This window comes from Crocodylus porosus, unplaced genomic scaffold (genome assembly GCF_001723895.1).
Source record: "Crocodylus porosus isolate Cpor-Errol unplaced genomic scaffold, CroPor_comp1, whole genome shotgun sequence".
Lineage (NCBI taxonomy): Eukaryota > Metazoa > Chordata > Crocodylia > Crocodylidae > Crocodylus > Crocodylus porosus.
In genome coordinates, this window is record NW_017728943.1 from 124,572,896 (window position 1) to 124,589,118 (window position 16,223).

Here is a 16,223-nt window from a genome sequence, read left to right on the forward strand (position 1 = left end):
ATAACAGGATGAGGTTCAATATGGACAAAAGCAAGGTGCTAAACCTCTCAGGAATAATCAAAAACACAAATACAAAATGGGGGACACCTGGATGGATGGTAGCTCTATGGCAAAGGACCTGGGAATCTTGGTGGAACACAGACTCGATACAAGTCTGCAGTGTGATGCAGCCACACAAAAAGTGATTGTGATTTTGGGCTGCATCATTAGAAGCCTTACATACAAGACATGGGAGGTGATAGTGCCTCTCTACTCGGCACTAGTTAGGCCTCATCTGGAGTACTGTGTGCAGTCCTGGCGTCCACATTTTAAAAAGGATGTGGAGAAGTTAGAGAGGGTCCAGAGGCAAGCAGAGATGATCAAGGGCTTGAAAGGCAAGTCATATGAGGAGAAGCTGAAAGAGACAGCCACATTCTACTTGCAGAAAAGGCACTTAAGACATGACAGCAGGCTTTAAATACTTGAAGGGCTGCCATATAAAAGAGAGAAAGCAGCTTTTCTCTCTTGCTGCAGATAGGAGGATGTGGACCAAAAGTTTGAAATTGCAGGAAAGTAAATTTAAATTGGATATCCAGAAAACCTTCTTCACTCTGAAAATAGTGAGGCAGTAGAATAGACTAGGGAAGTTGTGGATTCACCATCACTGGAGTCATTCAAGAAGAGGTTGGACAACCACTGGTCAGGGATGGTTTAGGCATAGCTATGCCTATTTTCTACCATGGGTAATTCCCACACTTCTGGGCTTTGCTGGTTGCTCCTGCTCTGCCCCCTTTCCCACACACTTTTTCTGCTATATGTATCAAGGTGTTTTTAATGCCCCAGAAGTACTGGGCGGTAGCTACAGCTAAGGCTGGGGACTTCAACTGGGGTATGCCGATTTTCCTGTTAGGAGCACAGCCAGAGATTCCTGGCTAGAGGGTATTGCCCCTCTGCTCAGCGTCAGACCGACTACCATATCTGGGGTCAGGAAGGAATTTTTCCTCATGGTCACAGTGATACAGACTGTGGTGGGTTTTGCCTTCCTCTTGAGCATATACTGGCAATATTTTACAGAAGCATGACATTGGCTGCTGTGTTTCCTGTGCTTTACCTTCGGCAGGTTAGAGTGTTAGGTCTGTGTTGTGTAAGGATTAAGGATAGTCTTATGTAGAGTTTAGATTATGGTTGTATGGGATGGTTTGGATAGGGATGCTTCCACCTCAGGTAGTGAGTTGGACTAGATAACCTCTGGAGGTCCCTTCCTGTCCTCTTTCTCTATGACTCTATAACTATGACAGTAAGGTATTAATCCTGAATAAGTAAAAGCATAGTAATGGCATAGGTTTTTCAGGATGACAGCTTACTCTAGTATTATGCAGCAATGCAATTAACAAGCATATCCTCATGCTAATTTCTCTTTTGTAGTGCCAGCTATTTGCTGTTTTCATTGTCTCGCCCCCCCTCTCCCCACCTTTTTAGTTTAGTCATAATAGTCAAGGTCAGTATTGTCCAATTTGTGGCCCATGAATTTAACTACTGTGGCCCACCATCACTCTCAGGGTGTCTCTGCCTCTTTCAGATTCCTTTTACTGCCCCTACCCGTGGCGGACAGGACAACCTGGCAAGGGACCTTGTGGCCAAGAGGTTTGGGGGACCCTACCCCTCATGAAATGCAGCATGGCACCCACTACATGGCAGGGCAGGGGCTCTTGCATGGTGCTGCACATGACCCACACACCACACAGCGTAGGGAGAATGCATCCTGGACTGATTATAAGTGGGGCTGCAGGACCACACAGAAGCTGGACAGTCCTGATCCAGGTACCTGATCTTGCATATTACCTAAACCAGGTATTATGCAAAAACCAAGATGTAACAGAATTTACTGGACCAACTTTTTAGTTGCAAGAGATATTAGATAGGCTTTCAAGCACAAAATGTGTCTCAGGTCACATTTAGCCCAGACTTGACCTAAGGCCTGATCAGTCCAGATCTGAGAAAGAACATTTTTCAAAAAGCCTAACATCTCACAATTAAAAACCTGCTTCAGTAAAAAATATTACCCAATAAATCTAATTTCTTGCATAATGTTTCCGAGTACTTTTGTCATGTCATGTTGCTTAGTTTCTTCTGTCCCTCCAAATACAAACCATTCACTGTCCTGAAGGCATCCCTGCATTATCTAGACAATTGCAGAGAAGTCCTTTCCAAGGTCCTTCTGCTCCAATTTAATTCCAATTTTTCTATGCATATCTATTCTATGATTAATTTTGAGTCCCACATGCAATTATCTTTCCCTGGTAAACAATAATTTTACTTGTCACGTGTCAGATGGGTTACAAAGCAGCACTACATTCTTTTCAATTTAACTTGGTGCTTCTTCTGTGTTCTCTGCTGCCCCTGTGCTGATATATCAGATTTCACGTTAGTATTTTCTTTGTGTGTCTTTTTAATACATTTGCTAATTTAAAAACTGACATCCAAAAATTATTTACCACCCTAGGCATGTAGCTTTTTTCATTTGACCGTACATCACTTGCCACCTTCTATATTGACCTCTATATTGACTAATATAACATGTATCGCGCATTGTAAAGCCTACTCCAAGAAGATCTTAGGAAGGTTTGTGGTTCCAGGGTGAGAGGAATTTGAGTTACATGAATTGGAAGGCACTTTGCGGTGGGCTTATATGGGGTGAAGACAGATTTGGCTGATGAATGCATCTCCTCCTCCCCACCCAAGGAAAGGTGAATGAGACAGCTTTAAGTGAGAGTATCATATTCTCCTCTACTTCATTTCAGAAAAATATTTAAGTACCTATATGTCTTTACCATTTGCCTAAAATGTCTCTCTCAAGAAAGAAGGACCTAAGCATATAATTTCCCAATTCAGAGGTTCTAATTTTCTAAGCTCCCTATTACTGACTCTCATTTCTCAAAACTGAATTCAAGCCATCCACCTGTAGAATGGGCCTGACTGCCGCAACCAATTTCCTGCTCTACACCCAACAGTGAGTGAAGTACTGCCTGGAAATACAAAAAGTAGTCTGTGAATCCATACTGCAACATCTCAGAAATTCAAGGTACATTCATCATTTGGCCCTCAGGCCTCAAACAGTCCCCGAGCTCTTGGAAGAATGACAAGACGCTCCCAACTCGCACACCTAGCTTCATCTTCCATCTATCAGAACTAACCAGGATTATGTTCAAGTCAGAGGAACTCAACACATTCGTACTGCACACTGGTACCCACATAGGTATGTGCAATGTAGCTACTGCTCTATAAATTCCTAGCTCACTTTACTGTAACTTGCTGGTACAGTCCTCATAGGTGAGTTTATTTCAGAACAGCTAATTGTATTTGATGTGCACAGCTTGTATTCACTTATTTTAATTTAAGCTGATTTTTTTCTGTAAGACCTCTAAAAAAACCGTAAATCTTAACGAAATCCAGTGTTTTCACCAGATCACTTTCTCCTGAAGATCCCTCATAGCACCAAACCTATTTAGAGCAGGTGAAATGGCATGATGCCTCTTGTACATTTGTCAACAGTCTTTGTACTTTTTTACTTTAATTCACTGCTTTGCTATTAGACTCCCAAGCTGACACTGGCTTTACTTTTTAGTTTCACAGAAATGAGACATTGATGGAGATCTTTTTAGTACAATTTACAAGTAGAATATCTATATATCCAAAGTTCACATTTTTCTAACATGAACTAAACATTTAATTACTTCTATATGGTCCACATACATTTCTTACATCTCTCAAACCCGGAAATGTCTAAAATATTATCACAGAATCATAGAAAATTATGGTTGTAAGGGACCTCAGGAGGTCATCCAGTCCAAAGCAGGACCATCCCCAACAAGATCATCCCAGCCAGGGCTTTGTCTAGCCAGGTCTTAAAAATCTCCAAAGGATGGAGATTCCAAAACCTCTCTGGGAAACCTGTTCCAGAGCTTTACTACCCTCTTAGTGAGAAAGTTTTTCCTAATATATAACCTAAACTTCCATTACTGCAACTTAGAGACCATTGCTTCTTATTCTGTCATCTGCCACCACTGAGAAGTCTCGCTCCATCCTCTTTGGAACCCCCCTCAGGTAGCTGAAGGCTGCTATTAAATCCCACCTCAGCCTTCTCTTCTGCAGACTAAATAAGCCCAGTTCCCTCATCCTCTCCTCGTAAGTCATGTTCCCCAACCCCCTACCCATTTTTGCTGTCCTCCGCTGGACTCTCTCCAATTTGCCCACATCTTTTCTGTGGTGGGGAACCCAAAACTGGACACAGTACTCCAAATGTGGTCTCACCAGTGCCAAATAATCACTCCCCTTGACCTGCTGGCAACACTTCTACCAATGCAGGCAGTATGCTGTTAGCTTTCTTGGCAACAAGGGCACACTACTGGCTCATATTCAGTTTATTGTCCATTGTAATTCTAAGGTCCTTTTCTGCGGACCTGCAGCACAGCCAGTCAGCCCCCAGTCTGTACTGGTGAATGGGATTGTTTTGTCTTAAAAGTGCAGGATGTTTCACTTGTTCTTATAGAACCTCATGAGATTTCTTTTGGCCCAATCCTCCGATATGTCAAGGTCTCTCTGAATTCTAACCCTCCCCTCCAGTATATCTACTACTCCTCTCAGCTTCATGTCATCTGCAAACTAGCTGAAGGTGCACCCTATGCCATATTCCAGATCACCGATGAGGATATTGAACAAAATCAGCCGCAGCACTGGCCCATGGGATACTCCACTTAATACCAGCTGCCAACTAGACATCGAGCCATTGACTACTACCATCTAACCCTGATGATACAGCCAGTTTTCTATCCATCTTATAGTCCAGTCATTCAACCACTACTTCCTTAGCTTGCCTGCAAGAACGTTGTAGACCATAACAATAGCTTTGCCAAAGTCATGGTATACTACATCCACTGGTCTCCCCACATCCACAGAGTTAATCATCTTATGATGATTAGCAGGTTGGTCAGGCATGACTTGCCCTTGGTGAATCCATGCTGATTGTTCCTAATCATCATCTTCTCCTCCAAGTGCTTAGGAATGGATCCCTTGAGGATCTGCTCCATGATTTTTTCAGTGACTGAGGTGAGGCTGACTAGTCTGTAGCTCCCTGGATTGTCCTTTTTCCCTTTCTTAAATATGGGCACTTAAATATTTGCCCTTTTCCAATTGTCTGGGACATCTCCCGACCACCATGAGTTTTCAAAGATGATGGCCAGTGGCTCTGCAATCACATCAGCCAGCTCCCTCAGCATCCTCGGGTGCATCCCATCCAGCCCCATGGACTTATACATGTCCAGCTTTTCTGTACAGTCCCTAACCTGTTCTTTTCCCACAGCTGGCTGCTCACTTCCTCCCCATACTGTGCCACCAGGTGCAGTAGTCTGGTAGCTGACCTTGCCTGAGAATACTGAGGTGAAAAAGGCACTGGATACTTCTGCCTTTTCTGCATCCTCTGTCACTGGGGTGCCTCCCCTATTCAGTAAGGGAGCCACACTTTCCCTAATCTTCCTCCTGGTAGTGACATACTTGTAGAAACCCTTTCTTGTTACCCTTCACATCCCTTGCTACCTGCAATTCCAATTGTGACTTCATCCCTGTATGCCCAAGCAATACTTGTATACTCCTCCCTAGTTGTTTGTACAAGTTTCTACTTCTTATAACCTTCCTTTTTTTTTATTTAGTTTCCTGAAGAGTTCCCTGCTAAGCCAAGCTGGTCTTCTGCCATACTTGCTGTCTTCTTGCACACTGGATGGTTTATTTCTGCATTCTCAGTAAGATTTCTTTGAAGTACAGCCAGCTCTTCAGGACTCCTCCCCTCCCCGCCACAGACTGGCCTCCTAGGGGATCCTGCCCATAAGTTTCCTGAGCAAGTCTAAGTCTGCTTTTCTGAAGTTGAGGGTCCTTACTCTTCTGCTCTCCTTCCCTACAGACCTCATGATCCTGAACTCAATCATCTTGTTGTCACTGCTGCCTAAGTGGCCATCTATTACGTTGCCTACCACTTCTTCCCTGTTTGTGAGCAGTAGGTCAAGAATAACAGCCTCTGGTTGGCTGCTTCCATACTTGCACCAGGAGGCTGTCCCTAACACTCGCCAAAAACTTCCTGTACTGCCTGAGCACTGTTGTATTGACCTCCCAGCAGATGTCAGGGTGACTGACATCTACCATGAGAACCAGGGCCTGTGATTGGGAAACTTCCCCTAGTTGTTTGAAGAAAGTCTCATCCACCACTTCCTCTTGGTCTGGTGGTCTACAGCAGACTCCCACAACAACATCACCCTTGTTGTTCTCCCCTCTGACCCTAACCCAGAAATTTTCAACAGGCCTATTTCCAATTTCATACTAGAGCTCAGAGCAATCAGATGGTTCTTTTACATAAAATTCAACTCCTCCTCTTCTCCCCTGTGTGTCCTTCCTGAAGTTTATATCCATCCAGTCTGCTCTTACCAGTTTTCTTGTACACAAAATGAATGGGAACTTTGAAAGGAAAAATATGCATCACTAATCAGATATTTAAAGGACACTTTAACAGTGGCTCACTATTAATTTAATATTCACTGCAATAACATTAATCATGAGTGAACTCATTTGGTATTAATGAGAATGATGTGGTATATAATACTAGATTAAACTCATTGTAATATACCATTAACAAATACCCATTGCTATGTCAGATTAATGGCAGTAGCTAAATATTACTAGCATATGGTTTCAAAGTCTAGTGGACTCTATATTTTAAAGGGGAAAAGACAGACATGAAAGTGCCTTGTTTCAGAATGAAGCTGAAGTATTCTTTCATCAGAAAGTCTAAAGAAACACAAAAAAGCCAAACTAAATGCCCATAACTCCAGGTACAAAAAACTGAATTCTCTTATGCTATCAGAGTTTATTTGTACCCTACCTTCCTACTTTTGAAAGGAAGAACACTAGCAGTAGGAGTGAAATATGGTAGCAGTCACTGAAGGGTGGATGCATGTTCAATTCTCCTGAAGAATAATGAAACTTCTGATGATATTCTATCAAGAAAATTCCATTAAGGTTGGGGGTGAAAGTCTTAAATAATTTAGATCCGAGTTTTAAACCACAAAATTCATTTTCTAACTACAGCTAGTCTGGACACATATACAACTGGAGTGTATATGTCCAGGGACTGTAACTGGTGTGTGTCCAGGGACTTGGAGAAGAAGCCAAAAGAATCATGGGTTGGTGAGAGCGCTAGACCCACAAGCATTTCGGAGGTTCTGGAGGAAAGCAAGGCAGAGGCCTCAACAAACAACTGCACCCAGAATCTGGCAGTCAGACAAAGCAGGCTGAAAGTACATAATTACTGAAATCCAAGATAAGGTTTCCCCCCACAATTGGCATGGGGGGGAGGGGAGAACCTCATCTTGGGTTTGAGCACAGCCCAGGGCAGATGGAGGCTCAGCTTCAGCTTTGACCCTATACTGTTATGTTGAAGCTGGAGCTGAGCTGCTATATGCTCCAGGCCAGAACGGCTCATTTGGCAGGGAAGCGGGGGGGAGGCAGGGGGCATGATGGGGTAGACTGCACAGTGCTGGTGGGGGAAATCTGCAGCCTTCTCCTCCAATCCTTGCCTGTGTCTGTACCTGCGCCTGCCCACCCTGCCTCAATTACCCCCATCTACCGCTTGCTTCTGCTCCCACCCCCTCCTTCTCTTTCCCCCCTGGTTTGCCTTCTCCCCACTTATCTCCTGCTCCAACTTATCTCCAGCCCCGACTTGACTGGGATCTGCCATGACTTCTCCCTGGCCAAGCTAAGCTGTGGTCACACTGTTGTGGAATGCCCCAGAAGAGCACAGCTGCAGCAGAAGGTAAGAGGACGGGAGGAAAGAGTAGGAGTAGGAGGTAGGCAGGCTGCACAGGGGAGTGAAAGGCAAGGAACAGGCAGCAGGGGCCGAGCATATGCATGGAGGGGCAAGGTGAAGTGGACATGGCAGGAGGGCCAGGCACAAGTATGGAAGACAAGATGCAGGGGAGCAAGGGGCAGCCCAGCCACTGTTTTCCCTGTCTCACAAGTGGGAGGGGGTGCAGTTAAGATGACCTTCCATTAATTAGATCCTAATTAGATTAAATTGTCAGTGGTCTTGGATTTGGGCGAATACAGTAATTGTGGTAGAATGCCTTCCTGGGGACACTGAAAGGTTCACCCCACAGCAGGAACACCTTCTATCCTTTTGCTTGTTCTTTTCTGATAACTCCACCATGCTAGGGAATGGGGGAATTAAATGAAGAAAAGGAGTTTGGCAGGTGGTCCCATCTAAGGAATCTTACTTTCTCCCCCCAGCACTTCATTCCCCTAGATGAAAAGATGGGTTAGAAGTACCCAAACGTTTGGCTTTGACAGACTATAATCAGCCAAAAATGCTAGCCTGCAGTATTCTAAGAGAGATTTTGGTGTGAAATCAGAAGAAGTGTAGCTAAGTCTAAGGTGCTTCTGGCATCTGAAGGAAAGGTGGGGCAGGCTAAGAAAAAATCTCCGTTGTCAGAATATAGTTCCCCAGCAGTTCTTGGACTGTATTTGAAAGCACAAATCTAAGTGCTGTCTTTTCAGTCTGCAGCACTCTACATCTGGCAGCAAGCTAATCATTCTGAATAAATGCCACTTCTGTGAAGAGGTCTAGCAGTAGGCTGGCTCAGTGCACTACTTGAGTCTCATATAAAGTCAGCATTAAGAGTTTAAGTGGTGCACGGGGTCTTGTGCCAGCCCTCTGCACAGAATAAGTTATGCCCTTAGTACCTGTTGCAACAAGGATGGAAGCTTAAATAAGGAAGTGTACATGATTGGAAATTTTATTCTAAAGAAGGGATGGAAAATTCCTAATATAGGAATAGTAGAAAAACAGAGAAAATTACACCAACAATAACTTTCAAGACTTCCATACTAAACCATAAAATAGTATTTGAGTTTCTCCATAGACCTAACCTGCATTTCACTTGTAGTTCAGCCATGAATCTGAACACAACGAAGAAACAGAAGAATTAAAGGCAATATACTAATACTCTGTCATTTTTTTCTCATTCGCTATGGGTAGAAACAGATATTGCCTTTGTGCCACAATAAGATTTTTTAGGGTGGCACAAAAGCCAATCAAACAGATGTTCATATCTCTTGCCATGCTACAAATACCTAAAATGTGTAGCCTTGATAGAGGTGGTACTACTTCGTGCAGCTTTATTGTGGCAGATGTGTTAGTCTTATGGCAGAAGACTGTGATCAACCTGGAGCTGTCCGCAATCTCGAGTTGCCCCAGGCAGGGTGCTGCCAAGCTTCATAGGTTGGATCCTGCATGCCCTGGAGATTGGAATGAAAGTGCCCAACTAACTCCAGTGTGGTCACATGGCTGAGACCATCAATCAGCTGACTGGTGGTCTCAGTTCCAGGACCTCACCAGAGTATCCAACTCCTGCCAGTATACTCCTGGGACTGGGACATCCAATTGGCTGATTGCCAGTCACAAGCCTGGGACTGCATTAGAAAACCCTCAGTTTCTCCTGCTTACAGAGGCCCACCCCAGAGAGTCCCAGGGCAGATCTGGTGTCACGGCGTGGGGTCCTCAGTGATTGCCATGATGACCCTAGAGCTCCGTGACTGTGCCTCCTCTGCATTGCGGCTGCCTTCTAATCTCTCCTGCCACATCTTGTTGGTTGAAATAATAAGTTGGGAGGCTGCCCACAAGTTTGTGTAGCCACAATCCTGCTAAACCCCACTAGACCCTGCTGATTTTGGATCCTTTGCTGGGTCTCACTCAAAGTCGGTGCCTCCCAAGACACCCTAAGCCTTATGGGCTATACGTGTGGCTCCAAAACCTTCCCTTTACCACACCCCATGCCTTGCAGGTGGTATTTAAATGTTGTCCCTTGTTATGAGGCCTCAGCCTAGCTCGGCCTCCTACCATCACTAGGCCCTGGGCCCTTGTAGTTAGAACCTCTGGCGTTGGGCTCTCTACACCCCCTGTAGTGGTGCCCTCTCCAGCGCTGGGCTCTCTGCAGCCCTGTCTCCGCTGCACCCTCTCAGGTGCTGGGTCTCTACACAGTAGAGTGCCCCAGTGAGGCCTCCTCTTCCCCATTTAGCTTCATTCCCATCCACCGATGCACAAACAACAACAAAAATATGAGCCCCTGGGCTATAACTTAATATAAATGGTGCAGGGTGCACTCTGTCTCTTCAAAAGAGCCAAACTTCTCCCCAAGCATTAAGTGCCTCATAGCCCCAGGTACCTTCTGAGATTCTGGAGCCCCATTAGTCCTGTAAGCAGCATATCAGGCAGCCACAGTGTCTCTGAGCAGTTCTTCTCTGCAGGAGCTCCCTTCTCTGGCAGCTGCCAGGAGACTAACCCCAGCTAGCTCCAGCCCTGGGGCTTTTATGTGCCCAGGTCCCTGCCTCCTTCCAGTCAGCTGACTGGGTGCAGATGCCAGCTAATTCCTTCATTAGCCTGCTGCCACGGCAACCTGCAGCTGGGAAGCTCTGCCTAGCCCCCAGGCATTGGCAACGCCTAGGGGGTGCATATGGGTGCACGTGGACCCCCTGGAAATGCCAGCTATGAAACCGGAAGTCCTGGAGGAAGTGTACTTCCAGTTCCCTGCTGGTGATTTCGGGCTCAGCAATCAGCTTCTGCTCCCCTCCCTCCCAGTAGGTGATCTCGTGCCCCCCCCAGACTCGGGAGGCACCAGCCAGCCATGCCCCCAGGGTTCTCTAGCTAAGCTGCCACTGCCCTTAAAGGAGCAGGCATACCTCAGTGCCCTGAGTCATCTGGGCACATGTCAACTGTTGTCCCATAAGATCAATAACGTATAGAATAACGTATCAAGAACATATATTTTGTCCAGGGAAGCAGCTCAGCTACACCCAAACACATCTCAACACAGCTGATCCACTTCAGTTAGTGACATCTAGCCTAAGATTTCTTTGTTCTTAGATCTAGCCTAAGATTTCTTTGTTCTTAACAAAGGCCTGGATGAACTACAAATGAAGCATGGGACAAAATAGGCAGAACCAGAAATACAATCCTTTCAGTGTCAATGTCTATCTGAAAACGTCAACTTCTACTAGATGCATTTACTTCAGTTTGTCAGTAGAGTCTTCTCAGCCTACCTCTCAGTTATAAGTTCAAGGCAACATACTCCTGACTCAGCAACACTGCAGATGTCCACATGCACAGGGCTGCCATTAACAATGTCCTGCAGATGGTATGTTCTTCCATATTTACAGAAATAAACTAATTTAATTTTGAGAAGCGATCTTCTAGCATTGATCACTGTCATTCAGAGGTCCTTGCTTGGAGATTCATTAGTAGCTGGGGAAAATGGCTTGAGGACAGTTTGGGCCATTAATTTCTCCCAAATGATTATGAATCCCTGGTAAAGGCTAAATTGCTCTTGCTAGAACTCTGCAGTTGTTGATTAAACTGTTATCATATAAATGTCTTTTCGTCTCGCCTGTCTGTTAATTTATTCGTGAGTGAAGTGCATGGAAATCCAAATGTAATGTTCATTGTCTTAAATACCCATAGCACAAGGGTCAGTCTCTGCAACTTCATACCAAACTCTGCTGAAATTCTGCTATCTTGGCCTTGGACCTTTACTACACAGAGCTGCCCAGCTCCAGATGACTATATAGACACTTGGTGACATGGTTAAGTAGAACCTAAAATTAAATAATTGAATCATTTGTCCCTTTAGTTTACAATTCAAACCATTAAACCTAAATTTCAGCTTGAGCTGAATTTTTTGGTCTTTGGAGAATTAATATAGATACTTAACACTCCTATACTACAATAAAATATAGTTTGCTTTAATCACTAGCCAAGCAGTAACAATTAAATTCTCTATAAATGCCTTTATAAGTAATTAACATTAATATGGGATTCACTTTCTTCCCTATAACAACCATAGTAACATTAATCTACTTGCAAAATGATATTGTAAAAATTTTAATTATGACCACATTTGAAAAGGCAGCAAGTCTTTCACCCTGCACCAATGTGCTATTATGCTTAAAATAAATGAGCATTAGTCCTGCTTAACCTATTAAAAAAAGTATAAATCAGTGATTTTCAAGAGGGGAAAAAAGGAACTACATACCCAAGATGCAAATATTACCTTCAGTTAAAAACATGGCTCTCTCATCATACTAGCTGTAGCTTCATGGAGTGACTTCACTGAAGCTACTTTTGAATTACAGTGGTGAAAGAAAAGATTTAGAATCACTTTCTGGTGCTGTTAGTACAAATTGGACAGATATAACTGTGTAGCTCTGAAGACAGCAACTCAAGTAGTTAAGCCTCCAAGACTAGCAAGTGCACAGCATTTTTATATCTGAATCCAAAAGTATTTTACAGAAGAAAATTGAAATTTCACTTTTATGGGATAGCGATATTTCAGGACAGTAACAGAAAAAGAGAGACCCTTTCCCATTCATATTTTGATGCTTCTATTACTAACCTGATGCTGGCTGACTTTGCCTTCAGGTCATTCCAGCGCTGGTTCATGTCATCAAGACGGTGCTGGAGCAAGGCAGCTTCTTCAGAGTTTCCCAGGGCTTTTACCATCTTCTGTCTGTTTCCATCAATGCTCTTAAAAATATCATTGTGGGCATCAATCTCAGCCTGAATGTCCTGGGGGAAAAAGAAAGAACATATTAATTCTGTAACTAGAACAAGGGGGATTATTTTTGTAGCTGTAAATTCCAAGCATTTTTTCATTCCCCTGCACCTGGTGAAATTTGCTACCCAGACTGTAGTACCAGAGCAACATGCAACATATTTCTCTGGATATGGATTTTTACATGGAAAAAACAATGCTTCTGCATAAAAAGTCATTACTTGTGAAATCTGAAAGGTTTGGCACAGGATATGCAGGTATTAGAAGTCCAGCTGTCCAAAGGACTAAGCGGAAAACTTTTATTGCTCCCATTTTACAGCTGAGGCAAATTTAAAGAGTAATGTTAAGAGGCACTCCCCCCACCAGGCTATACATATATAATTTTTTTTGAAGGCCCTAATTCCAGTTGTACAGCTAAACCATGAGACCCTGGTGCCTCCCTCAGGCAGTCACTTAACTTTTCTGAGAGACTTTCAAAAGAACTGAAAGGAACAAGAGAGTCAACTTGCATGAACTTTAACAGCAGCAGCCAACATGCAACTAACTGCCCATTTCCCTATCTATTAAATGAAGGTAGTAATACTGCCATTAAAGTTCCCTTCATCTTCAAGAATCTTTTTTGGCACATAATATCTTCTATTACCTTTCACTGTTTTGCACTACAGAGGATTTATAAATGCACCAGAAATTCCTTGTGAAGCCCATCACTCAGTAAGGTTATATACTCGTTCTTGATTGTGCACACTTGCCTCTCAGCTCTTTGCAACTATCCAGTGCAATTCATTCAGCATACAGTGCTTTAGGTCACATATTCTAGTTAGGAATATGACCAGTGTATTTCCATAAATCAGAACTAATTTTCCTGGCTCTACAGCAGTCACTAAAAATCTTTTTCCAGTTCAACTACCACACCCTAACTTTTGCTAACCATGCTAAGTGTACACTAGAGGCAGCCTGTCATAGTTCATTGTAGACACCATCATTTAAAAAAAAAAAAAAGTATTTAAAGGAAAAATAAGATACAAGTTTCTCACTCCCCCTTGCCCAAGAAATGCATTTTATGTACTGATATCTTGTCTGCCTTGAAAGATATGACTGTGGCTGTTTCTATCAAACACAGAATAGCACTACTTTCATTTTTATAATCAACTACAGAAGCGATGAATGCCAGAGAGAGAAACACCAATGTAATCAACTATGCTAACATCTGTATGAATGTGTGAAAGAACTGTGGGGCATACTGCCAGCCCCAGTGGGATTAATCAGTGAAGATCATTACAGAAAACCTGGTGCAGATACAAACAAACTTTCTTTCTAAGGGAAACAAATTCAACAGGGCTGGATTCCCTTAAAAGTTTTATTCTTCCAAATTGCTTTCAACACATTCCATCCCTCCCCAGGGAGTTTTTCCTCCCGCACCAAACACGATGGTTGGACTACATCTAAATATAGCATCTCTGCATGTAACATGTATTTGGGACAGCAAGGAGTGAAGTCATTCATTCAAGAGAAATACAGTTATTCTCATTGAAGAAAAATAATTAATGAGAGGTACCACTGGAAAAACAATGACATCTTTGGTAGATTCCATGCCTGACAGAAGTTACTGCTGCAGCTGTATTCTAAGCTCTACTATTAACTTCCTTTATTTGTACCTGATTTATCACAGTAAAACAGGGCGCTTGGTCTGTCTGAAAAGTGCTATGAGCTATCTAAATTAAAAGGGTGAAGCAATTTTATTTCTTATTGCTCCGAGACTAGATCCCATGGATTAGCATTATGTGAACAAACTTGCACGTGGTTCTCAGATCTGAATTAGGTAGAATTTCAGTAAATTGCAAGAAGTAATCTTCATGTTTGTCATGTGATAGTATCTTGATTCTTCAAGCTCATACATGCTAGCAGACCTTTGCTAAGGCATAAAGGTCCATTGAACTAACTGGGGTTTGGCCAATTGCAAGGTTCTGGCCTACAACTGGAGGCAAAGTCAGCATCTATTTAAAAAAAAAATAAGTTCATTATCAAGCACACCCACTTATTTGTCAGGCCTGGCCATTTCACCTACCTTTCCACATCTCCCCAAGCTTATAGCTGAAAAGCTGCCAAACACATTTCTAGCTTTATATTATACAACAAAAATATTAACTCCAGAGCTATCAAGAGTCTCTGTAAAAATTTCAGCACTAATTATACTTAAAGGGACACTAGTTGGTATGCATACCTACAAATTAAAAAATAATGCTTCTTTCCAAATGGTTTTGATTCTTGCAGTTGACAAATGTCATGATACGTTAAACAAGGCACTATGAATTTGCTGCATTTGCATCCTTGCTGACATGAAACTCATCTGTGATGCTCATGCTGCTGATGGCTTAGTTCAGAGAATCAACTTTGTTGATGAACCTGTCTTTTCTTTTCTTTTTTTTTTTTTTTTTTTTTTAAACTTTTCTGCTTGGACAGAAACAAAATACACTATTTGGTACATAAATAAGCATAAATTGACATATGGTACATGACTTCCAGTAAACCAGAGCTCTGCCCCTACAGAGCTTATGAGGACAATCCAATGTTCCCTAGCTACAGATTTCAGCAAGCCACTGGAAAACATGATGTTTGGACCTGGGTGAAACAGGGTAACAGACAGCCACAAAAAAGAGACATTTAACAGAAATATATATAAGAGCTTGAAGTTTGCAATCTAAACTTTTCCTTGTCCCATCTTCATACTGAGTTTCCTCTACGTGTCCTTCAGTGCTCCCTGATTCATCCTTTCCCCATCACACATTCCAATCTCACATTCCCAACATCAGTCTCATAGGTCTTTTGTCTCTCTAAGAGTCTTCCTTTCAACTGTTCTATGACCTCCTTGGTCCCATTCCTGTGTTCATTCTAATCCGTTCAGGGCATACCATGGTGGATATTTTAAACTGCTATTTAGATAGCAGAGACCACTGTGCATCAGATTATCCCAATCGACTACAGAAATAAATCTGCGCCTCAACTGCATTACAGCATCGCTGCAGTAGCTGTGTTTAAAAATGGAAATGCCAGAAGAAGACCCTCACTCAGACTGCAACAGCATGAGCTGTCCCAAGGGTGGCCAATCCATCATGGCATGAGTGCCACCAGTGGCACAGACAGCATGTGTGTGCGGCACAAAACGGATCATAGAGGGAACAGGTAATACGAAAACAGACAGGACAGAGAGCAGAAAGCAAAGCAACAGATCAGGCAAAGAGCACAGAGCAGAAAGCAGAAAACAAAGCCAAAAGGCCAGGTAGCAGAAAGAGGAGCAGCAGACTGAGCAGGGGAAGGGGATCAGAATGGTACTAGGGGAGAGAACACAGCTTATCTGGTGGCATGTCTGCCAAAACTTCAGTCCCCACTGAGCTTTTCTGTTGTAACTAGTTCTATGTTGTTGTTCACATTTTGCTTGTTTATGTTATGGGTTTTTACAAGGCTACACTTAAGCCAAAATATTTTCCTCTGAAAAGGTCCTGACCTCTCTACTGGAAAACAAGGCCAGTTAGAGAAATCTCCATAGGCCTTTTAGTTAAAGGTAGAATCTACTCTGTTCCATTCACATTGCAAAGACAAACC

At 43.1% G+C, this 16,223-nt stretch overlaps 1 protein-coding gene across 5 annotated transcripts in view; it reads right to left on the minus strand.

Annotated features, from left to right (window-relative positions):
- UTRN (utrophin) overlaps positions 1-16,223 on the minus strand; it is a 541,506-nt gene that overhangs the window by 185,053 nt on the left and 340,230 nt on the right. For all 5 annotated transcript variants that reach the window (XM_019550130.1, XM_019550131.1, XM_019550129.1 and 2 more), the window contains one exon: positions 12,465-12,637. In XM_019550130.1, coding sequence (XP_019405675.1) covers positions 12,465-12,637 — 173 coding nt within the window. The remainder of the gene's footprint in view (positions 1-12,464; positions 12,638-16,223) is intronic.